Source organism: Musa acuminata, chromosome BXJ3-4 (assembly GCF_036884655.1).
Source record: "Musa acuminata AAA Group cultivar baxijiao chromosome BXJ3-4, Cavendish_Baxijiao_AAA, whole genome shotgun sequence".
Lineage (NCBI taxonomy): Eukaryota > Viridiplantae > Streptophyta > Magnoliopsida > Zingiberales > Musaceae > Musa > Musa acuminata.
This window is the reverse complement of record NC_088352.1, coordinates 9,465,814-9,491,327: the sequence shown is the minus strand read 5'-3', so window position 1 is coordinate 9,491,327 and position 25,514 is coordinate 9,465,814. Positions and strand designations below refer to the sequence as shown.

General features: G+C 37.6%; 3 protein-coding genes across 3 annotated transcripts; 2 read left to right on the top strand and 1 right to left on the bottom strand.

Annotated features, from left to right (window-relative positions):
- Window positions 1-5,796: 5,796 nt before the first annotated feature.
- On the bottom strand, window positions 5,797-13,635 carry LOC103981278 (glycosyltransferase BC10). Its single transcript, XM_065145805.1, has 11 exons — window positions 13,329-13,635; window positions 12,075-12,577; window positions 10,157-10,255; window positions 9,777-9,877; window positions 9,625-9,696; window positions 9,319-9,409; window positions 8,515-8,595; window positions 7,761-7,820; window positions 7,535-7,657; window positions 7,409-7,447; window positions 5,797-6,280 (listed from the first exon to the last, which is right to left on the bottom strand). The coding sequence occupies exons 2-11, from the start codon at window positions 12,453-12,455 to the stop codon at window positions 6,152-6,154; spliced, it is 1,176 nt and encodes a 391-aa protein (XP_065001877.1). The 5' UTR covers window positions 12,456-12,577; window positions 13,329-13,635; the 3' UTR covers window positions 5,797-6,151.
- A 3,284-nt stretch (window positions 13,636-16,919) lies between these two features.
- Window positions 16,920-17,684, top strand: LOC135635578 (protein SMALL AUXIN UP-REGULATED RNA 12-like). Its single transcript, XM_065146745.1, has one exon. It carries the CDS (start codon window positions 17,033-17,035, stop codon window positions 17,468-17,470), a length of 438 nt encoding a protein of 145 aa, XP_065002817.1. The 5' UTR covers window positions 16,920-17,032; the 3' UTR covers window positions 17,471-17,684.
- Window positions 17,685-18,464: 780 nt separating this feature from the next.
- Window positions 18,465-25,012, top strand: LOC135636318 (TORTIFOLIA1-like protein 2). The gene is made up of 7 exons (XM_065147993.1): window positions 18,465-19,643; window positions 20,490-20,684; window positions 20,759-20,861; window positions 21,345-22,027; window positions 23,224-23,904; window positions 24,057-24,238; window positions 24,792-25,012. Exons 1-7 carry the CDS (start codon window positions 18,984-18,986, stop codon window positions 24,841-24,843), a joined length of 2,556 nt encoding a protein of 851 aa, XP_065004065.1. The 5' UTR covers window positions 18,465-18,983; the 3' UTR covers window positions 24,844-25,012.
- The last annotated feature ends 502 nt before the right edge of the window (window positions 25,013-25,514 follow it).

Genomic DNA, 25,514 nt, shown 5'->3' with positions numbered 1-25,514 from the left:
TGCAGTACCAATTCTGAAATTTGATGATTCCAAGAATGTCCTTGATCATCCCAGCTTTTATAAAAAAGAATACTGGCTGTAGAAGCTGCCATCTAGCAACTCCACTTTTGAAGTGTTTCAAAACAATTATAGGAATTCATATCAATATCTGATTTTTCTATTACAACTAGCATCATGAACTGGTTGACTTCTATTTCCCTGTGGTGACCTCAAAGAATTCACAGCAACCTTAAGGAATGTTTTCTGATGAAGTAATGTACTTCCTAATCTGATAAGTAAGAACAATTATGTCATCACAATTCATTGAGGTTTCAAGTATTTTTTCCCCTGTAGTTCTAATGGTGAAGCAAACTTCCCTACATAGAAAACCTGGCGGTCAACAAATCATGCATACATCAGAACCAACTGAGAGAAAATGCAGCATAAAAACCACCAGTTGTTTTCTTCTGTTTTTATCATCCTTCCCGAGCAAGATAACATTGAGATACTATTCCTTTTACCTGTGTTGGATGCTGTCCTTGATCATCCCAGCTTTTATAAAAAAGAATACTGGCTGTAGAAGCTGCCATCTAGCAACTCCACTTTTGAAGTGTTTCAAAACAATTATATCGGTGTAACCTTCAACTGTAGTTATATCTGCAAATCATGCTTTCCACTCGTTAAGTCTTCCTTATAAAATTCTGGACACCACAAAATTATCCATAATTAAGATCATACCTTCAAGAGTTTCTCCTCGTGGCTAAAGAAAATTCACGTGCTTCTTCTGTAATAAAAAACTTATCCTCCTAACCTTTTTATAGCTGGCTCAAAGGAAAGTCTGGTTGATGTTGATGGCTCAAACAGAGTTACCATAAGATACCCCTCCAGCATATTGCTTCTCAGTGAATTCTTCTCAATCTTTTCCATCTCAATTGCTATTTCAAATATTCCATTCAAAATATCTGGAACAAACTGTTGAGATTCACTGACATCATCAAGCTAGAACTTGTTGCCACATGAAGCTGAAAACTTCTAAGAATCAAATAAATAGCACTGGCTGTCACTCATGGGTAATAATTCTAAAATGGCCTCCTTCAGGGTGTCTTGTCAAAGATGATGGTTTGCATAGTAGATTGGTGGAGACAGGATGTACTCTGAGAAAGAGCAATTTCTCAACACTGCTGGTTGAATGAGAAAAGATAGATGCTTGATGGCATCTCGTTGAGCGATTGCTTGAAGTCAGCATATCCTTCTGCATTACAGGACCTGATGGAGTGAACAAAGCCATTGCGGGTGAAGAGGCAACTAAAACAACGCAAAATCATTTCTTAGAACAAATTTGAGGAGTAAAAGAAAAATTAAGTTATAAAAGAAATGTATTATACAAAAACTGTATCATAATAGAATTCAGAAGTTAATTAAAGGGGAAGAACAGAACAAACACAGATTAACTACAAGAACAGAACTAATGTGAGAACTAATCAACAGGAAACCAACATCCTAAACAGTGTTAATTTGTTATTCATTTTGATAGTTAGAGGAGAAAGAAAAAGAATTGGTGGTAACATGAACAACAATATATATAAATGGCATACGGGAAATTCATCATTCTAGTTATGCAAATCATTTGTTTGTACAAGTAACTTTTTTTACTGTAAATATTAACAGGATTTGCGGCGAGTTCACGCTAGGGCCACGACAGCACAGCCATGGGAGGGCTGCATGCTAGGGACAGTTGAAGTTGAGGCCATCATCTTTCCCTTTTTTTCCCACTCTTTCCAATAACTCCAATAATACTCAAATAATCACAAGTAAAACAGTAATAGTAGATTGGCCAAGTTTGATTCATTAGAGTCAATCTGAATTGAACTATTCCCTTTTTTCAAGTTTTTGTTCATGAAATTAGATTTGGAAGGTCAATAGTTTGATTGATAACTTTTTGCTTATTTTTTATATTATGTCATCTTCCAGTGTGATCCTTTGATCCCTCTCAAAAACTCATTAAACAAAAAATCCAAAAAATTAATTCCCTTTTTGCAGATGTAAGTTTTTTATTTCTTAATTTTATTTAAAAAGTTTAAATTATGTTTCTATTTATTTGGGAAATTGCGTGCAGATTTTTGCAATATTGATGGTATTTTTGTATGAGCCCTTCTAAATTTGAAATACAAATACTTAACACATATATGTTATTGCAGTTAATTTCATTAACTAAATTTAATTACTACTATTAATTCTAGATGCCAAAAATTAGCAACCATGAAAAGCCTAAAATTGAAAATGAGACTAGTCAAACTATAGGAAATGCAAACATGATGTTAAGACAAACGTTATAGTTCAGAATAAAAGCCAGCATACACATTCAAAATAGTAATCTTTGGTAATTGAATACGAAAAAGACATACCAGCATTTAGACATGATATTCGGAACCTAAAAGAATTAAACCATATGATCAGAGTGAAATAGGATAAATAAGCTCTTTAATGTCTCTATAAACTTGATATTTTGAACTAATGTTTAAGAAATAGTTTAGTGCATCTCTATTGCAACACATAAGCTTCATTGTTACTCAAGATATGCATACAAATCTCTTCATATTATAAATAAAAGATCCAATACCTCAAAAGGTTGGCCTCAGTTACCTCTACCGTGTAAAGATCTTTGGAGACCATGTTGAGCCAATTTTCTCTGCTCCAGATATCACTCTTCATTAGCAACCAACACTCAGCACAATTATACTTGTTCTGATAAGGAAGGGATTGAAAGCCTATCATTGGCAAACACCAATGACAGTAGAACAATTTGTTTATTTATATCCCCGGGATATTTTTTAAGTTTATCACATAAACCCAGTTACACTCCTCTGGAATTACTATAGTATAGAACGGAAATGAGGTAGTACACTTAACTATTACTTGGTTTCACAGAAAGCATTGCCTCAGTTTTGCCTTAGCATAAAGAAGCCCATCTATTTATCTGTCATAAGCAATCTGAATGAAGAAATTATAGTGCGAGTCTGTTTCATGCATCTTATTAGTGCACTTATAAGGATATTATGTATAAATGAGTTCTTCATCCACCCTTCTGGTCTTAAAGTTCCTAAATATTATGTCGATCTATATTTAAATGAATTTTGCAACTGTAGAATACCACCAAAATTTGAAACTGGGAGTCTTGATGATGAGATGCATCAGTTAATGGTCAGTCCAAACCACCGGAAAAATGAACCTTCAGAAAGAGCATTTTTAGATTTCACTGATTCATATTGCTACAGAGAATTCAAATAAGCTTTCCATTTTCCCATGGGCTCATTTTTTACATGAATATTATAGGACTTCACCTCCATTAATCCTTTTCATTAAACTATAAGTCAATATTCAGCACTCGAATGATAATGCTTAATTAATTGGCAAGTTCAGCCAGAGAAATAAAGCATATGTTTGGTTCCCATATCCATTAGCATGGGCAATATTATACCGAGAAATAATTTGGCAAGGTTCAATGAGTTAAAGATGTTAAGGCTGACTACGAGACATGGTGTCCAATAGAAAAAATGGGGGCACGGTGGATGTATTGTTACAGAGTAAGATAATGTAACAATCATGAATTAGGTGCCAAAATTGAATAATCATGAATAAAAGCCTAAACTGAAAAATGATACTTGTCAAACTACAGTAAATGCCAAGATAATGTAAGATAATGTCGGTTATAGTTCAGAGTAAAGGCAAGCATAAACATTTAAAAATAGCTAACTTGGTAGATGAATATGCCTGCCAAAGATATACCTGCACTCAAGGAAAAAGTGATTGTGATAGGACTGCAGACAGCATACTTAAAACCCCAAAAATAAACAATTAAAACATATGATCAAAGCAAAGTAGGATAATTCATCTCTTATAAATGTACTTATAAGGAGATGAACAATTGAGAGTTCCTCTATGACCCTTTGAAACACAAGATGGCACTGATTGAGAAGGGATAAAAAATATGAAAGCAGTTCTTAACTCGCTAGTGTTAGATCATTGGCTAAAAGCCTAAAATTGGATTCTGCTGTCAAGTAACTCTTTTCTGAAAGACAAAATGCATAAGAAAATCTTATTATTTCTTGAGCTAATTTAAATGGAAAGAAGTACTGAGAGGTGAACAAGTATGAAACAATGGTGTATGCAAGTCATCTATTTGGCACTCTGGTTGCTGAATAGATTTTATCAGGAAAATTTTGCACGATTTTTGTTTGAAAAGAAGCTGATTTTATTGCTCGTGGAATCAGAGGACAGATTTTGACTGTGTATCCACCTTTTTCACAATAAAAAGAAAAAAAATACCCATTTTCCTTGTGGCTGAAGAAGTTATCGCAGATGTTGCTGGCCTACTCTTGTTGCATCAGGTGCAGCAACTCAGCGAAGGAGGCCTCATCGTTCCCGTAGAAGGTATCGGGCATACTCAGGAGCTCGTGAATCCTCATGGCAGTGGGATCGGAGGCATCGTCGACGATCGCCGCGGCGAGAGGAGGAGGAGGAGGAAGAGGATCTTGAAGCCCTAGGATGTGATGGGAGCTCGAGCACTCCGGTTCCTCCGGTAACTTAGTTCCGCTATTTCTCAGGGACAGGATCTCTGGTTCCAGCAGGGTCCTCACGATGGTCCAAAGCGCCCCCTCGTCGTCCCACGCCTGGTCGACGGCAACCGCCTCCGGGGGCTTGATTTTCGGCGTTTTATTGATGCCGGGACCGGCGCCGTCGCCGTACTTAGGGAGGCGGCGGATAATGCGGACCACCTCTTTCCGGTCCTGAGGCCAGGTGAGGAGGTCGGGGACGACGCCGGGAGGTGCATCATGTGGAGCGAAGGAGATGGCGGCGATGTCGGTGGCGGTGAGGGTGGAGAGCTCATAGGCCTTCTTGAGGAAGCAGGCTCTCCTCTTCTTGAACGCGGTGCGCCGTGCCCTAGGGTCGGCGATGAACTTCACCGGCCGCTTCATCTTCGCCCGAAGAGAGATAGAGAGAGAGGAGGGCACAGAGGAGGATTGACCGCGGACGGCGAAGCCAAACACGGAGAGAGGGAGAGAGATCGAAGGCGGAAGAGAAGAGAGAGCGAGAGCGGGAGTGGGAGGGGGGAGACAGGGGATATATGTATATATAGGCCGCGTTTAGTTCAACTGGAATCGGATCTTCAAGTGAAGCGGATCCGAAGCATGTGCGATGCGACACCGACTCGAAACGGATCCGAAACATGTGCGATTCACGTGCTGAGTAGTCGTACGGGAGAGAAAAGGTTGCCGTGTGTGCTTATTCATTACAAACACAATAAAATGCTGTCTTCAGTATTTAGCGCAAAAATGATCTCTATAATGATTTAATAATTAGCATAAAATGTTTTCAGAATTCTCACCAATAATATATATATATATATATATAATTTTTATTCTTCCTCCTCACAATAGATAGACTTTTATTATTTGAAACATTATTATATCATTTTTATGCATGATGTAGAAATTATGTCAGAAATTATGTCAGATTTTAATGTGATATTGACCGTTACATTTGATTCATACATCATAACATTTCATGTATGTTGTTGTACATATTAACATCCATTAGATAATAATTGTTATTCACTATGTTCACAATATATCATATAGCATGTGTTTGAGATCAGATCTTAGAAGTTCAGAACTTTAAGTTGTTCTCTATTGCTTAAGTTTTTTTAATGACATTTTTTATGAAACTGCTAACCAAATTATTCACTTCTCTTTGTGCTTCAGTTTTCTTTCAAAAAAAAATAAGAGATTTGCCATAAAGACTTCACAAAGAAAGTGTTTTATAATCTCTCTCTCTCTCTCTCTCTCTCTCTCTACAAAAGAATTGAGCACTCTATAAAGTTAAATGGGCTAACAAAATTTTGCTGCTCAAGAGATCAAATAACCAGGAAAACACAAAACAGAGAGAAGACCAGTACTGGGTGGAGTGCACCATCAAATAAAGTAGTATCCACCTCATCCCTACTTAGAGAGACATAGATTCAAGTCATCCCGATTGCCTCCAACAATCTTCTGCTGCTACATGAGGTGGCTTGAGTTCAAGAATTGGCAGGGATTTCATGGAGCAAATGACTCAACAATGTGATGTCAGGAAGCACAACCAGACCAAACAATGGTGTTCATGCTGATGTGTCTCATATGATGGTATAATTAGAGAACAACTGCATCAGGTTGTGAAGAGCTTCAGGATAAAATTTCCTAGCAAACAAGTAGCAAGGTCTCTTCATTCCATTCCACAAACAAGGTTTCACAGTCACCACTTTCTGCAAAATAAATAAATAAATAAATACATGATTGATATGAACAAAAAAGAACCCAATACTATTGCTGCGGTTGGTCTTTGATTATAAAACACTGGGAGGACAGTTAAATAGCAGATTTGGTGTACTCAAGTTTGAGTGATTAGTTTCTCTTCCAGATTGTGTTGTATAATTGTTAGCTGAAAACAGATAGCAGCAAAGATTTTGTGACGATAAATACAAGTCAAACATGGAAAGAAAATGAAATTCTTGTAGCATTAGTTATGATTCGGCATGAACTAACCAGATTGTTACAGTCAATGGCATTAAAAAATTATTTGATAGCTTCAACAGTAACAGTATTCGGAACACAGCATAGTTGATCACTTTGAACAATTATTCGATATTCCAACGTAGTATACATGCTTGTCACGATTTGTAACCCATTGTTGTTATTTTTAAGCATGACTTAATCTTTTAGTATGCAGAATTTGCATAATGGGTAAGAGATAGTAAAGGACCAAATAATACTATCTAAACAAAAATGAAAATTGATGCTTTTGGTGATTTGGAGTTCAATCCTCCAACTAGTGAACATGCTGAGAAAATATTTGACTTCTTTGGACAGATGACATTATTTTCCTAAAAGTCATACCGGCTTGTAATTGAGTAATTCAATTTCATCCATCCGTATATTTTTTTATTTGCTTCTTTGATGGCTCAGATTGTAGGTCATCAATCCCTCCGTATTTTTTCTGTGCCTCACGAATGTATCGTGCTACTCTGTATGATTGCATAGTGTTTTAAAGGTTTTGGTTGACATAGCCATGTAGAACAAGCATTTTCTTGCAAAGTCCTACCACTTACCACTATCTATGACAAAAATGCAAGAATTTTAGATGGATATCTACAACATGTTCCAATTTCCTATTATATGCTTCATTCAACCTAAGCACATGAAAACACTGAAGTAACTCAGAGGAAAAGATAAACTATAGAACTTAGCAGTCAGCTTGCAAAGATTAAGTTACTTTTGCCTAATCTGATGTGCTTTTTGTGATTGTGACAACTATAAAGAAAGCAAATCAGGAATAACTGAACCAGAAAAAGGAAAGAATCAGCATATATGAACACAAGTTCTAAAAGATTTACCTTTTCATCACTGGTGACATGGTAACTCTCATCGATAGACTGTCAACAAAACCCATATCAGCAAATAAGAATTTAGAGGCATCTGGACATTCTAAAGTATGAATTTTTGAAAGAGAGAATGCTTACTGAAATGTTCTTCAGGATCTCAAAAGTGACATCTTGTGCTCGATATGCTTTTGGATGCCACTTTCCTTCAGACCAATCAACATGCGTCACGGACCAATTGGCAATTCCAGTAGGATCCACCATCTGCAGGATGTCGAAATGTCCTGTCTGGTTAGTGATACTATTAAATTCACAGATAAGCTATCACTCAAGAAAGCCAAAATGCAAAATGATCTAATGTACTTACACTCAATAGAGTTGGAAGATAGTGTTCATCAGCATAGCAGTTGCGACTATCAAAACCTGGCTGAGGTCAAGAAATGGGCAAAAATAGCAATCAGTATTGCTGGTTGATCAATCTGGGGGAGCAGCCATTGGCAATGACAATAAGTTAATGAAAATTATCACTTAATCTGCCTATCATAAAAATTTATAATAGTTAGTTGAATTTATATTTACTTCAAAAGGCAGTTTGAAACTTGGGAAAATGAAACATATTAATGAGAATATCAAAATCCTTTCATAGTAAAGGAGAATAAACAGAACATAGCTCGTTGCATAGGTTCACAAAAGACAAGCAAGAAGCTATAATTCAGTTCATTATCAGAAGTGTACAAAGCTCTATCAAATGAAAGCAAATTAGCCGAACTAAAGATGTAAAGGAGAACAAGAAGTTTAGGTTTTTTTATATTTCTGTACTTCGCCTCATTTTACCCTTTTGAGGTTGTTTGAAGAGCTGTGCCTCCAATCTGTATCAGCCTCATTTCCCTTCTTTCTTCTTTTTAAAATTTTGGTAAATTATTGTCTATCAGTGATGCTGATTTAGCACTTAACAAGTATCAATAACTACATGTATCAATAACCTCAGGTTACAGCAAATTCTTTTGAATCAATTAGACAAGTAAAACCTCATATCTTCTGTTTATAGATATCACCTGAATCTTCTACACGCATGCTTTATGCATCAAGAATTAAAGAAGGATGAGCACGTATGTGTTCACCTTGCAATAGAGCTTGAATTTTGTATAGTAAAGGCTGTCTGCCAGCACTATTAAAGCATGTCGCCGCTTCATTGAGAACCACTGCATCACATACAAGAATCTAAATGTCACAGGTACTTTAGAAAACATGCTACATAACAAAATGCAATTTATATTTACCAATATAATAATCTTAAGGCTTTCCTTCTTCTTCTCTCTCCCAAACTCCAACCTGAGCTAACCTCTCTTTTCTCCTTCCCAATACTCGACCCACCCAAGTTGAACTTCAACCCTCACATTCATCCATCTCCTCGTTCTCTCAAGCTTAATCCTATCTCTTCACTCTCTTCCAATCCCCATCCAAGGTAAACCGACACTCTTCAGTCCTCTCTCTCTCTCTCTAGCCCTCTCACCCTCCTCACTCAGGCCATTATCAATTGTACAAGGACTTCCGAAATGGAACAGATCCAAGGACATTAACAGAACATGCTCAAACCTAATTCAAACCCAGCTGGACCCCTAACAATTCCCAGTACCCATCCTGTCCCTGATTAAACTGAATTAACCCATTTCACATATGGGCTTACTTGAGGTGGCAGCTAATCTCAGAGACCAACAAATTTTGAGGTTTAGAAGGGACACCTACATAAAATCAAGATTTAGGGAGACTATATGGTATTTCATACTTTTGAGCTAACGCCAGGAATAAAGCTCAGAGTAGAAAGCACGCTGGTAGCTTTTTTTGACAAGCAAGCTTTGTCCTTTTCTGCACAATATGGATAATAAAATTTCTAGTGGCAATTAAATAAAGGAAAAAGTGAGCACCTGTGAACCCTTCCTGAAGTCCTTCTCTTCAATCTCAGGCAACATATGCTCGGTGTACCTGGCATTTCCATGTGGGCCAGGATCCCAGAAGCTGGCAAAAACAGGTAGCAACAAGGTTGGGAATCAGTTTGTTAATGATCAGTCAAAGATCTTGTGAAAGAAGAAATATGTTATGTAATATTTAAGGAAAAAAGAATAGCTGTTTAGAAGAGTCGCCAGAATTGGCAACAGCTTCTTGATATAACAAGTAGCCCAAAATGAAAGAAAGCAGAACAGGTGTTAGGGAAAACTTGATGATGACATTACCAGTCAATAAAACTGACATTTGTTCCCATAAGATAGTTGTAGACATAGTCAAAGTTATGCAGGGGAACACAGCTGTCATACAAGAAACATGAGTGTCCTTTATATTGGTATGATAAACAGGGCAAGGACATTCAAACACAAAAGTTCAATACCTGTCAGAGAGCAAAACAAAATGCTGATTATCAGGATCTTGGAGTGCATTTGCTAGGAGTCTCCTCTCTGCATCAACCATAGAAATCTTTCCCCACACAACCTACATGTAGAAACATTATTTTTATTCTCTTTTGAGTCAAAGTAGATACCTTTCGTTTGACCATTAGTTTCACATAAGCATAAACACAGGCTGGCAACATTGCTCTTGACTTGCAATTACCTCATGAACATTTCTAAAATGTTCTATAGGCAGTAAATGTACCTGTGTACTATTTACAGTAGAAGCACAAATGATATCAAAGACATTCCTTTTTATTGTTTTATAGTGTAGGCCATCAATAACATGTATCAGTCCAGGAGAAGAGAGGATTTCAAGTACCTTCCCACTTTGAATGTCCCGGCCAACAAACAAAGGACTAACATGATCTGGCTTCTCTCGTGATGCATGTACATAGATGGAGAATCTCCCCTCATGGCCCTGTAAATAAAGATTTAAGCACATGCTTCAGTCTAAAAGTTGAATAAAACTCTGTATTTTGACAACTAGTGAAGTAACTTAGTTGCATTTCACTGTTAAACAATCTTCTGGTCTGAATCAGAACAGCCACCACATGAAGAAAATTCCTTGTTCAAATCAAAAGTGTCCTAGGCAGACAGTGTACTATTTTATAATGATATATGATAGTAGTGCGCCAACTAGGTGCCTATATATTTAGTAACTTTCTGGAATATTCATAAGTTCCAAATGAAGGGTTTGTTTCAGATGGTTGCCTTTCTCAAAGATGAAGTGGAGTTTGGAGATCATATTAAGCAAGATGAGAAATGTTGGAATGCGAGTAGCTGAGTAAGACTTTAGATTTATTTCCAATCTCCTGGGATGTCCACTATCAAGACTTGGCATGACTACATAATTGTTTCGTATTTACTATCATATTCATAAATATAAACATGGTGGTTTTCTTCCCACATTCTTTCTAGAAACTAATCAAAGAATGTGAGTCACAGATGAGCTTCTTAGTGATTTTCAAAAAATCTAAATCTCCTAGCACTTCCCTAAAAGAAAGAAATTTGTATCGAACAGTCAGGAGATGCTATTTTATGCAGGCTGGTTAAGGTCTAGGCTTAACCAAGGCCCAGGCAGAACAAACAGTCGTCACCCTTCAGTCTAAGTCCTTGAAACCAACCACCCATAATTGAATGTGAGGCTTTATACATATTAGAGTACGGTCCATAAGTTTGCCAAAAGATGAGGGCAAAAACTGATTAGAAAAAAGTTGTAAGGCAAAAAGGTAAACAGTCTAACAGAAAGTAGTTTGAAATAGGAAAGAAAAATACAAATGTACCTAAAAAATTGCAAAAAAGAATTAAGATGATACAAGAATGAAACTTCAGAAAAGGGATACACTACAAAACCATAATTTTTTCATGGATGAGATGGACAAAGACAACATGAATAACTTTCATGTGTGAGCAAACAGAAGCTAGAAACTTTGACATCAAACCTTCGAATGATATTGTCCAGTATTACCTGGGGACTTCACCTTTTGGTTTTTATCATGCCAGACACTTGGACACTTCAAACAATTCTAGGCATTCAGTCAATTTAAGAAACGATGACGCAGCTAACACTAACTGAGTTTTCTGACACTCACTGAATTGTAAGTATTAGTTGTATACAATTTTATCAAATCATTAAACAACTATTCCAGTAAATGAGATAATATCAGTGTAATTAATGAACAAACTAGTGGATATTAGTCTAACTAATGACTAAATGAGTGTGAACCCAATTCAAAAAGACAAACACATGACGTGACACATGGTTTATGATGTCTCAAATGTTTTCAACTAAATTTCATTGTTACATCAATGCATTTGTCTTGACCATTTTTACTTGCTGGAAATCTTGAGTTGCTCTATAACAATCATTTGGCTCCCAGTGAAAGACTATTAAAGGTACATTGCTGTGATAAATTATTAGCATTCATGTGTTTTCTTGATAAGTTAAGTTTTAATGTAAGGTTCAACAGGTCTCTTCTGAATATGAAGACCATTTGCATTATTTAACCTGCAAAAAACTCATAACAAGAGATTTCATGTTTTTCAACATAGTTTACAAAATGATCTTATGTGTGTATTCAGGAATAAGCAGGTAGCATATCAAAGGACAACAAAATTGGTAACAACCAAGTAAAAGTTTCTGAATGCCCTCGCAATGTAGAATAAAGGTGATAAACTAATTGTAACAGAAACATTTCAATTCATGGGAAAAGAAAGTGGTCAAATTAGAGACTTACCAAAAAGAATTTCTCCCAGAGCTTCTCGAAAGGCAGTGAACCAGGAGTCAAGAACATGAAAGCTATTTTTGGATTCTTCGGCTCTTTATATGGCGCAGAAAGAATGTCGTTAATCAAAACATGGGAAGCAAACTCATCGTCGGTAAGAACATGGGCTACAGGAGGTACCCAATCCGTAAAAGGACTACAAATGCTTGAAGCAAAAAAATAGCAAGCTGAATATCGGTGAGGTGGATAGACATATGCCCCAATCAAAGAGACACACACCAAACATATCAAGATGATGATCCAATGAGGCCTCCTTGAAGTTGGTCTGTGTCGTTGAACCGGCATGATCTGCACATTCCCATTGCCTAAATACCATGCATGAGGCATTTTCATCTTCCGCTTCTTGTTACGACATTATGCCTTCTTTATCATCAGCTCCCGCAACCAGACTTGTATACCTCAACGACTATGGACAACCCAAGGCTGAAAGTTCCCTCAACCAAATTACGATCCAACTGCTAAGAAGAACATATACATTTCATGTTAGAGCGTCAAAATCATTGATTAAAACCAGATTCAAAGTCTAAATACCAACTTGTTTAAAGGTTAAAGCACAAACATTGCTCAAAACACAGTACATATATACCAACCAGTTTCCCCCACTCTATTTTTGGTGAAGAAAGAATGAATACCACGAATCCTATATAGCTAGACGACTCATGTCCTCGTAATGCCCCTTCTACACACAAGCCAACCTGGTGTGGTAGTTAGAAGACATGCAAAAAAACATGAAAGAAGATATTTTCCCTATGATCCTCTCAAATTCTTTACATTTCAAGACAAAAATCCGCTGGAATTTTGCGTTTTTATCTCACGTTATGTCAACTCAGTTCGAAAAAAGAAAAAGGATAACAAAAGAGTCAAATCCAAATAAATCATGGTCAAAAGGAAATTAACTAAATTGACTTAGTTCTCTGGGGAAGACAAATCCAGGATTGTTGTTAACCGAACGGGCCAACTCATTACTTCTAGAACGGATTCGACAACCTACACCAGCCGTGCGACAGAAGAAACCCCACCGACATCGATCGACGAAATCAAACCAAATCCAGCTATCGTGCCACCGGAAAGTCCCAAAACCCAATTGTTTTTTCCTCCGGATCGAAAAGAAACGGCAGTAAGAGCAAAAACCAAGCCGATTCGGAGGAAGAATCGTACCAAAAGCAGCCAAAGATCGGATCTTTAATCGAAGGGGAGAGCAAGTACCTCCAAATCGAAAAGAGGTGGCCCGGGGCGACGAAGAGATCTACGGATACGAAAGCGCAGGGGAGACTTGAAAGAACTACTTAAATATGTGTAGATCGAGAACCCTCTCTTTCTCTTTCCTTTTCTGACGAGTAACTTCTCTTTCTCCTCCTCCTCGTTCGCTCCCTTCGACAGCTCTCTCGCGGAAAGATCAAGAAGGAAGCAGTCGTAGCTCTCTCGCACCTCTCTCTCTCTCGCCTCTCTCTCTCTCTCTCAGAAGAGAGCGGCTTTGTGTTGCGTGTGTTGTCGGAGAAACCGTCTCTTTTTGTGTGCTGCTTTTCTGGCAATGGATGCGCGTATTTGTGTAGCATCCGCCGAAGACAGATATTGACAGTAATTCCACGTACGCGTATACGACCGGAATGGTACGATGCTGTCTTGAGTTGACCGGGTCCACCATGTCTGCGGCGGCGGCAACCAACCAGAAGACGACACCTCAGCCCTCTATATATATATATATATATATATTAGCATCGCTGCAATAAACTCAGCTTAAACATTCTTATTATTGCATAGTTTATACATATACTTTTGTTAGTAATTTTTATAATTATATAATTCGATTAATTCTTATTTATACGGTCAATGATTTAGCTCCAAGATATATATATATATATATATATATATATATATATATATATATATATATATATAATTTAAAAGTGACAAAAATAAAATATTATATTTTTGGAATGTCTGCATTAATTCGACATATTAAAATTGAATTAGGTCATTTTTAATTAGGTTTGAGATGAGTTCGTACAAAAAAAATATATGACCAAACTCAATTTTGAATTTTGATATGATAAGATTTATATGTATTGGATGATAAATTAGGGAATATTTAAATTTGAAATTGGGTCAATTTATAGAGAAATTTTAGTTGTAATGTTCACATAAAAGAAAAGCTCGATGTATAATTGTGACTTCCAATTGCAATTGAGATAGAGAATAAAATCATGGATAGAAGTAAAGTGGTGGTCGAGAAGACTAATAATCCAATTTTGACTCATTTAGATATTTATTTATATGTGAGTAGATTACTAATTAATGTCACATTCAAAGAACAATAGAAACAAATATTATCAACGATAGGATGCATATAGTTCATGCGATAAGATCGTGGGACAATGAGACATTAGATTGTTAGGTGGGCAAGATGGTAGTTGATGGATGTTGACTAACTTATGCTTGAAAACCTTATTTCAAACATTAGAAGAAACAAAAGTCTAATATAACTAATAGAGATCCAGATAAATAATATCATCAATAGAAAATATATGACGATATTATTTTACCCCATTCCTCTTTTCTATATTATCTTTTCGGGACGAATTATATCAAAAGAGTTATCCATAATTCGAAGGAAACTAAGACATTTCATAAAAATCCGAAATGTAGCTGAAATCCAATAATATTAGAAAACATATTTTTAGGTTGTTTATTTGTTATTTATCATCCGAAGAAGTATTTAATATATGATAAAAGTGATTATTTCGATGACATTGAATCGTTTAGGTCGTAAAAAAATAATTTTATTATTTAAATATTATATATATAATTATCACAAAAAGTGATTAGAGTATCTATTTTTTTATTTTTATAATTATTTGTTCATAAAATACTCCAAAAATCTTCAAGGAAATTCTAATTTTCAAAACAATTGCATGCTTCATTCCTTTTAACCTCTTGAATTGTTGTTGCATACTCCAAAAATCTTCAAGTCAATAATGTTATGATGGCTTTAATCTATTGGGGAACATTACATCCTCATCATCACCTTCTTAAGGCGTGGCATATGACAGTCTAACATTACAATTGTAAGAGCCATCAAAGGCTTTGGTCAACGCAACAGTTGACCTAACAGTATACATCCCTTGATAGTTGATTATCTGCAAGCTCTGAATCCTTCAACTTTCCCTTCCACAAACAAAGTTTGACTTGATTTAGGGCGTACACCTTCTGAGATTTCATTAATTGCAGCCTCTGAATTCTTCATAGTTAAAATCATTCATTGGTACTAAGGGGAAACAATAATAATAATAATCTCTTCCTTGCAAGCAAGTAAGTTTTCAGGTAAATGGAGAAATATGGTCTACTTATATGGCTGGGGAGAAAGGGAAATTGATGCCCAGGAAATGGTCATGAGAATTGAGTGGAGATTGGTAGTAGGATATGGATTGGTTCATGAACATTGAAGTTTATAGGATGAGCATTGAGATGGAAGAGACAACAATGGAGTTCTTGTTTCCCTCATAAACGAAGAAGAAGACAGCTTCAGCTGCTACCATCATGTTATCTCTCACAGCAGGCAAATCTTGATCTCCTCTGTGTGTGAAAGTAGGCAGCAGCCATAAGATTGGTCATCAGAAATAGAAGCAAATCCATGAAGTATTTAAGTAGCATGAGAGCTCTTTCAATGATCATTAGATCTTTCAATGAGACATCACTCGTTCTTCACTCCATCTTTAGCTCATAAGGTCAATGAAGATGCCAAACAAAGTGAACACAGAACTTGAATTGAATGAGAAGAGGAGACTCGATCTCCTTGAAAAGCTAATGCAGCTCAATCTCCCAAAATTAATATTGCAGTCAATTAGAGAGGGACAAGAGGACGGTCATAGGGTTTGAAGAACTGTCCCCAGCTGAAGTAACCACTCACTGCTTACTTCCACTGATGCAGCTTTGAAGAATGTAAACTAAGTGTCTTCTTTTGCTTCCAAGAAACAGAACAAGCTACCTTGATTCCATGATTAATTCAGGATCACCAGCTTGTGTGGGAGCTGTGTCAAGTAAAGAAGAAGACTGAAACTTCCTCTAATCATTTGATTTGATCAAGGAGTGTGTCATGTGCATGCAAGTGGTCTACAAATGGCACATTGCTGCTGAGAGATAGCTTCACATGACTTGCTGATGGATCTTCCACTAAGGAGGTGCTCTTGTAGAATTGTTGTAGTTGACATTGTTAGGAACCTGCTCTTCTATGAGATTTGACCAAGGAATGCCCCCCCCGTTGTCGTTAATCTAATTCAAGTTGCATCAAGGAGATAGATAAACTAGAGAGCTTCCAAAGCTGGGAAACAAGAACATGATGCAGAGTTGGAAGAAGATTCGAAATGGAAGGAGATACTTTGGATCCTCAGATTTGGACGGTAGTCGGAGTTCGAATGAGAACCTTGAGATGCTCGATCTCAGGATGAGTAGAGCAGGTGTTCCAGTAAACAATGGTGAAACCAAATGCTTCTTGCAGTTGGTATAATATTGGAAGACCTCACATGGGCTCTGATCTCCACCCACCTCTCCCATGTTCTTCCGAGAACCCAACTCCGTTAGAAAAAGCTCCAATGGCCGGTCGTACAAAGAGGTCACGCACACCTTAAACTTGAAGCTCGAGCAAAAGCAGATAGCAGCATCACATCGATCGAACTGCGCGAAGATAACATGCTTGTCGTACTTCTGCTTGCAGTCGACCCACGGCGTGATGCAGTAACTAATCTGTGGACCTGACATGCAAACCCACAGAACTCAAGAACACTTGATTTCTGATGCATAGTACACGAAGCAATATAAAGATCTGTCTTCGAGAGCATATAATAGTCGAATAAGATGACCCCAAACCCCTTTAAATACTCGCAGCGCAGTGGCAATCACCCACGGAGGCTTCCATGGATTCCAAGAAGTCCAACAAGATCACGGAGATAGTGAGGCTCCAACAGATCCTGAAGAAGTGGAAGAAGCTGGCGGTGACGCCGAAGAGCGGCGGTGGCAGCAAGAGCATCAAGTTCCTGAAGAGGACCCTCTCCTTCACCGACGCGTCGGGAGACGTCCCGAAGGGATACCTGGCGGTGTGCGTCGGGGAGGAGATGCGGAGGTTCGTGATCCCCACGGAGTACCTCGGCCACAGGGCCTTCGCGGCGCTGCTGAGGGAAGCAGAGGAGGAGTTCGGGTTCCAGCAGGAAGGCGTGCTGCGGATCCCATGCGAGGTGGCCGTGTTCGAGAGCATACTGAAGGTGGTGGAGAAGAACAAGGAGGGGCTCTGCTACTGCTCCGCGGAGGCTGAGCTCGCCAGCTCCCACCTCCCACGAAAACCAGTGTGCAGATGAGCGGCAGAGGAAGGAAGCGGTGCAGGTGAGGGATGATGATGATGATGCACAAACCTTCTTCTCCCCCAACAAAATTGACCATGGCTTTCTCTCTGTGTTTATGTGTTTCCTCTGACTTCTTCTTCTTCTTCTTCTTCTTGGTGGCTTGAGGTGGTGGATGTGTTCTGCACCAGTAGCAGAAATGGATACCAGTTTTGACACTTCTCATGTTGGTGCATTCTCATTATTACACAGTCAACTTTTTTTCTCTCTCATTTCTTAGAGAAAAATGGAAAGATAATTGAACATCTGATCATACTCTCACCTTCATTTTTTTTATATTTATATCTAAATATAAAGACAATATTTTCATGACTCAAACATTACTTTAAAAAAAATTATGATAAGAATTATCAATGCATATGCTAAGAATTATAAATGTAAGTAATTTATTTAAAAATGAACTAGCGAAATTAGAGCGTCATAAATGTTATGTTTTAATTTTTTTTATATTAATTATTCTTTTTTTCCCACATACAATATGTACTTTTTTTTCCAATAATAGTTTTTGCCAGCATACGGAGATACGAATTAATTAACGAGTACGTACAATTATGTGACCAAAAAACCCTAAATTCTTGTAGCCTCGAGCTCGGTCGAATCCAAAAGATTCAAACTTTGTCCACCTAAAGAACGCATAACTCAAAACTCAGAACATCAATTCCTTCCATATAAAGAGTGCCACGTGGTCCACTCAGAGTGGGATCCAACTAAATAGCGAGTGTGATTGGTTGTCTATGCCGTCGCGCACGCTCGAGGCGGGTTCGGAATTTCGAATCGCACCAGCGCAGAAGCGCGAAGGTAGGAAAAGAATACTTTTTCTACTAGTATGGTCGGTACCCGTCGGCTACCGCCGGCCCCACGTTGCGTTTCCATTGAAACAATACTTTTCAGGCCAATATAAATATAGGTAATTAATGTGGGTATTTGAATCTCATCCGTCAGTAATCCCTGCTCTCGTTATCTCTCTGGACTTCTCTCTCCTCTCATCCCTTCCAAGCTTCCGTCTTCCCTTGATGTCTGTGCCTCTCTTTACAAGAGCCAATTCGAATTCTAATCCTCTCACTCTCTCTCATCTCTCTTCTTCTTCTTCTTCTTCTTCTTCTTCTTCTTCTTCCATCTCCATCACTACTCTCTCTCTCTCTCTGGAGTTGTGGAGTTCATCTCTCTGTATCTTCCACTTTCTTTATCTCGTCTTTTTTTGCCTTTGCTGAATAAAGATGGTTGATGTCTCTTTCTTCCTCTTTATTTCTCGCTTTTTTTGATCCTTTTCAACCCTAGCGGAATAAAACCATGGAAGAAATTCTCTCGTTTTCGATCAAGAGGCCGATCGCCGCTATGGCCTCTCCGCATTCCCTTCTCGCTGGAATCCCCGGAGGGGTCCGTATAGCAAACCCCCGAGGCTAAGGTTTAGCGTCAGGATTGCAGATAATAGCAGATTGGAAGTTGGGTCGGTTTTCAGAGGAGAGCGGCCATGAAGCCCCGCGTCGTGGCGCATTCCAAGGCCAGATCGGGCGGAAAGGCGGCCGTGCCGCAGCAGGCCGTCTTCGAGATGAAGCAACGGGTGATCCTCTCGCTGAACAAGCTCGCCGACCGCGACACGTACAATATCGGCGTGGAAGAGCTCGAGAAGGCCGCTTTGAAGTTGACCCCCGACATGATCGCTCCCTTCCTGTCGTGCGTCGCCGAGACCAATGCCGAGCAGAAGAGCGCCGTCCGCGCGGAGTGTGTCCGACTGATGGGTACCCTGGCGAGGTCCCACGGGATCCTCTTGGCTCCCTATCTCGGCAAGGTGGTCGGTTCCATCGTCAAGCGCCTCAAGGACAGGGATTCCGTCGTCCGTGACGCCTGCGTCGAGGCGTGCGGCGTTTTGGCGACCAGCATTAGAGGCGGGGAAGGCGGCGGAGGGGCAACGTTCGTTGCATTGGCCAAGCCCCTTTTCGAAGCTTTGGGTGAGCAGAACCGATACGTGCAGGTGGGTGCGGCGCACTGCTTAGCGAGGGTCATCGATGAGGCCAGTGATGCTCCGCAGAACATCTTGCCACAGATGCTCACGCGTGTCATAAAGCTGCTGAAGAATCAGCATTTCATGGCTAAGCCGGCGATCATTGAGTTGATCAGAAGCATCATACAGGTTTAACTTGGTACCTTTAGCTTGCAGGTCGTTTTCAATTTACTTTTGGTACATGTCTTGAATGTGGTCTAGTTGTCAAAACAGCATCTCTAGCTCGCATTTTACCATCATTGGCTACCCAAGTAGTAATATCCCATTCATTCCTGGAAGATGGTGATGTGAAGTCTAGATTAGGAGGAGAAGGATGTAAAAGCATATAATTTTGTTGGTTCCAATGGAAGTCTCTCTCGTTCACCAACCTTCTTGTCGTAGTTTGCAGCTTGCTATTTTTAATTTCATTTTCAATCATGCACATTTCTTTAATCCCATTTCATTCTGTAAGATGGTAAGATCAAGATTAGAATAGGAGGAGAAGGTTCCAGTGGAGGTCGGTCTCTTGTTCTCTATTTTTCTAGATGTAGCTTGATCTGGGAAATCGTAAATTTCTCCTTAACATAATATAATCATAATTTGCATTATCTTGTGATTATCCTGGTGCATTCTAACAGACTTGTGATAGTTTACCAGTTGCTGGGAATCATCTTACTTGTTCTAACGATACAGATATTTGATCATTCAAAAGATGGATTGTTAATAGGTGCATGCTAGCAGTATATATTTTCCAACTTAAATAGTCACTTTGACATAAGGGGATAAAGTCATATGGTGGCTATGTAAAGCAGCATATGTAGCTCTTATCATTCGAATCTCTTGCCTTACTGTCCACAAGTTTATTATGCTGAATACCTTGTTTGACAAATATTTTTTGTCTTCTCAAGAAAATAACAAAGCAATGAAAATTTGGTTGAATCTTTTTATTACCCTGTTATTTAAATTTTACATCACATTTCTAACTCATATAACCAGGCAGGATGTGCTTTAGCAGAGCATACTTTATCTGCCGCAGTTACGAGCATTTTGGAAGCTCTTAAAAGTAATGATTGGACAACACGCAAAGCTGCTTCTGTGGCATTGGCTGGAATCGCCGTCAACCCTGGATCTTCTTTGGCTCCTCTGAGAAGTTCTTGCCTCCACTTCCTTGAATCCTGCAGATTTGACAAAGTCAGTTCATGCTATAGTTTCTTGTTATCTGAGTGTCAGTTTTGTAGACATGTCTCCAAACTTTTCTTTTGTAGGTGAAACCTGCGCGGGATTCAATCATGCATGCCATACAGTGTTGGAGAGCTCTCCCAGTGACCCATTCTTCTGAAACTTCAGAGGCTGGATCATCCACAAAAGGTATAACTGTTTCTGGGAAAATGATCGAAGAATGCTTGTGATGCGACATTATATAGCTGCTTTTCCTTGCTTGAGCTTATTAACGTGCACACTTTTCAACAGCTGCATTAATTAGTTGAAATCTCCTTTCTCTTTGCACAGTATACTGACACCATGTGCTTCTTTCGGGACCTGTCTAGATTAAATTAATTTTGAAGTGGATGAAGCCAAAAAGATATTTAATTCCTCATCTCAGAAATTATGGTTTTTAAACATTAGAGGAAGTTTTATGTTTATGATCTGATTATATACTTAATGTGAGGATTCTACATGTCTAAATTAATTTCTTGTCACCCATTTTCGATTACATGATACCTCTACCAGCTATTTCTATAGTTCTGCTGTTCGAGTAGATTTATGATTCGACATCACCCCTTTTATAGAACTATGTTTGTATTATCAAACTATTGTTGATGATAATAGTCTTCTATGTTGACATTTCAGAAAATTTTGGCAAAGACATTAATGTAGTCACCGGTGTATGCAATAGTCGATGGAGAGACACATTGTCTAGAAAAAATGGTCCTGTTTCTGACTTATGTGGAAATTCCACCAGTTCAACACAAAAAAGAGTTCCTCTATCTGTCAGGAAACCATGTACAACTAATATGCAGAGTCATCAACGTATGAAGTCAAACGATTGGCACATTGCGATATCAGTCCCGAAGACTCATGGTACACCATTGGTTAATAGCAATAGTGTAAAGTCTGACAGTAATGTAATAGATCTTTTAGAAAGAAGGATGCTAAATACTGCTGAACTCCAAAATATCAACTTTGATTATGGCTCTGTGTTTGAAAAGCCAGAATGCTCTTCCGTATCCGTTCCAGATTATCGGATCTATGAGATGGAGCATTTAACTGTATCTCATGACTGTGATGGGGAGAATGATTCTGAGGGCAATGATTCAATAAGTCCAACAAGAAATAATCATTTTGCCATTGAGGACAATGGACGAGAATGCCTTGGTACCCAGGAGCGGAAGAGTCCGGAGTCCACTATTTCAGATTTGTGTTCACGCAGTATGCATGGATGTTGTGTGCATGCTGCAAATGGACTGGCTGCCATCAAACAGCAACTCCTAGAAATTGAAACAAAACAATCAAATTTGCTCGATCTCTTACAGGTAATCTGTTTTCTGGATGCACTGTAAAGCACATACTTCCAAAACTAATTATTTATTTTCCAACTATTTATAAGACTGCTTTATTGATTTTCATCCTTAATAGCCAAGATGTATTAGATGAACCTCAAACATTGTATTAACAAGGAGCTTACTAAAAAAGATTTTCTCCTGGGAATTAACATTAGATTGAACAAAATAGGCTGGAATCAGAAAAATCCTTTTGTAGGTGTCTTTGTATATATAGAATTTGATATTATTGATGCATCTACCTTCTCTATCTTCAATTGTCAATTATCTGGAATTCAAGTTCTAGTTCTGCCCTACTATTTAAGCTATTGTTACAAGGATAATGGATTTTACTCGTTCTTATCTTCTAGTGTCCAATGAATTTCCTGTAAGAATATAAGTGAAAATTTTGCCTGATAATTCTAGGTTCTTCAATTTATATGCCACTTAATTACTCGTATTGACTTTCTTTCTGAATGCAGTATGAATGAACTGACTTGAATTTGAGCATGCCATAACCGAATGAATGCTTTTTGTGCTTGAAATCTTTAAGATTATAGAAAATTGTATCCTTTTCCACTCTCCAAACTATAACAAAAAATTTTCTGATATCATCCGTTTTTCCACAACTAATGATATTTGGTTTAATTTTAATTTTTACATAAGATTGGTCAAAATTTCATATCTAGCCCAGTTTGTGGACTAACTTTGTCAGTCTTTGACAATGCACAGGCAGGACCTTGATATGCTGATGGCTTGCATTTTGTTTAGTATTATATATATTTATATATATGTATATGTATATATGTATGTATATATATATACATACATATATACATATATACATATATACATATATATATATATACATATATATATATATATACATATATACATATATATACATATATACATATATATACATATATACATATATATACATATATACATATATATACATATATACATATATATATATATATACATATATATATATATATATATACATATATATATATATATATATATATATATATATATATACATATATATATATATATATATATACATATATATAACATGCTACTGTTTCAAAGATGTGTGCTTTGTAAAGTATTGATCTGTTTGTGTTATCTAAAGACACATTGGGTCTTCCATGCTCATCATCCTGAAATTTTAAATTTGTGCAGGTGTTCATTCGAAACTCAATAGATAATGTTTCAAAGCTACAGTCAAAAGTGAATTTCTTGGAGCAAACTCTAGACAAGATGACACATTCTGTTGCTGAATGTGAAAATTATTCTAGCATGGTTTGCTCAAAAATATTGAAGAAAGTTCAAACAGTGTCTTCGTCCCCTAAGCTTACACCTAGGCCATCAGTGGATAACAACTACAATGATTCATCACTTTTATCTTCAAAAAGCATGGAGATTTGGCAGGATAATTTGTCTTCAAAGAGTAGATCTAGCACTTCCGTCATAGAGGAAGGGGAGATTTTGGAGGATTCATCACTTGACATACTGCAAAGTCCAATACCCAGAGGTGTAGGAAACAACTCAGGAAGAAGCCTTATATCTCTAAGAAACCAAGAAAGAGATGCGAAAGATGCAAGCGTCGGGGCTAGCAATTTGAAAGATGTGAATGGATACCTGAAACGAATTAAGGAATTTCTTAGTGCAGGGAATTTGGAGTCAGCTTATGTGGAGGCAATACTTTCTGGTGATGATCTTAGTCTTGTCCTGCTCATGGATAGAACTGGCCCTGTTCTGGATAAATTGTCACACGAGACTACGAATGAAGTACTTTCCATTATGGCCACAAACTTTGTCAATCCAAGATATCTGGAAGGTGCAATTCCATGGTTGCAGGAGGCAAGCTACCTATCCCTAAAAATTGTGTGACTATGCGCTATGGCTGATTTCATACTTGTGAAGTATGTCAACTGATAGTATGCCACTATGTGTGATAATCCATTAGTTACATATGTCCAAATAACATTTACTTTCTTCTTAATGCTTTCTAGGTGGTTAATTTGACCATAGCTAATGAACCGAGGAACCTCTTCCTGTCTACAAAAGCACAGATGGATTTCCTATTAGCATTACAGGTAGCAGCAACAAGGGGATGTGCTGATCCAGTAGCAAAGACGTCAATATCGCGGTTAGCAGTAAAGTTGAGCAAATTATGGCATGGCGACCCATCCAGGTAGACTAATATAGCTTTAAACTTTCACTTCAAATCTAACTTAGGAACTTCACTTACACTAAATGATGATTTTAATGAACATATTTTCACCAAGTAACAAGTAGTTGGTTTCTTGTATTTTGCCTGACCTTATCATCTGTGACATCATCTGTTATATTTTCCTTTCGATGATTGATTGAAGTCAAATGTTTATATGGTTATCAATCGATGGTCTTACCTATTTTTTAATTCAATACTTTGTGAAGTCACGGTTGCTGGATGGGGCACATCAAAATGCAGAGTTAACCATAAGAGTAGTTCATAATTGTTATGATGATGCCACTTGGATCATGGTGTTGTTTTCGGACTTACTGAATGAAATCTTTCTGGAAAGGTCTTCAAACAGAGATTTTGAGAAATTCAAAGATATATCAGTTAATTTTCAAACAAATACCAACATGTCAAAAAAGATTCTGCATTTTTATTGATATCCATGATATCTTTTGAGGAATGCTCGTTGCTCCATATGCCATAATGAAATCAGATCATTATGCTTAGTTGCTTATTGTTGCAGGAAGGGTCTGCCTCCGAGAGGATCACAAGGGAACAAGAAATGTGCTTTCTAGAACAAGGAGATGACATCCATTTCGCATTATATTCAACTTCTGAAGAATTTGTATCATGATACTTTCTCCTTTAAATAAATTTTTGGTTCACCCATGTCGTTTCTCCAAATCTTACAATGCAAGTGATAGAAAAATGCAAATCATGACCCATACAATGGAACAAAAATAAGATGCCTGATCCATACAATCAATATTTGTTCTATATGTTTATTTATTGTCTGTCGACTAAAACAGCATCATATCAATCATTTAAGATGGCATTTTATGTGCATTGAAGTTGTTCCAATATTAGACAAACATAGTGGACGAAGTGCTTCCTGAACATTAGTGCATTTTGTTGGTCAATGGTCAAATTGCTCTTCTTTGTCTCCTGTTCGTCTGTTTCCATTTGAGCAGAATGATCCTTCTCAAGTGGAACCAAATAGAGAAAAATTTCTTGGCATTTGAACTTGCAGACCACCAGAGAAAATATAAGTATTATTTTCAAAGTTTGCTATTTATTTTTTATTGTATCGACCATTCAATTTAGACCTAACCACTAGAAAAGTAATTTACTTGCAATTGACTAAAAGCATAACAAATATGACCGGCAATACATAACCGCCAACAATAATAACATTTCAACAGCTGCATACAGCAGAAAATGTAGCTAGAAAATATTGTTGGAGCAA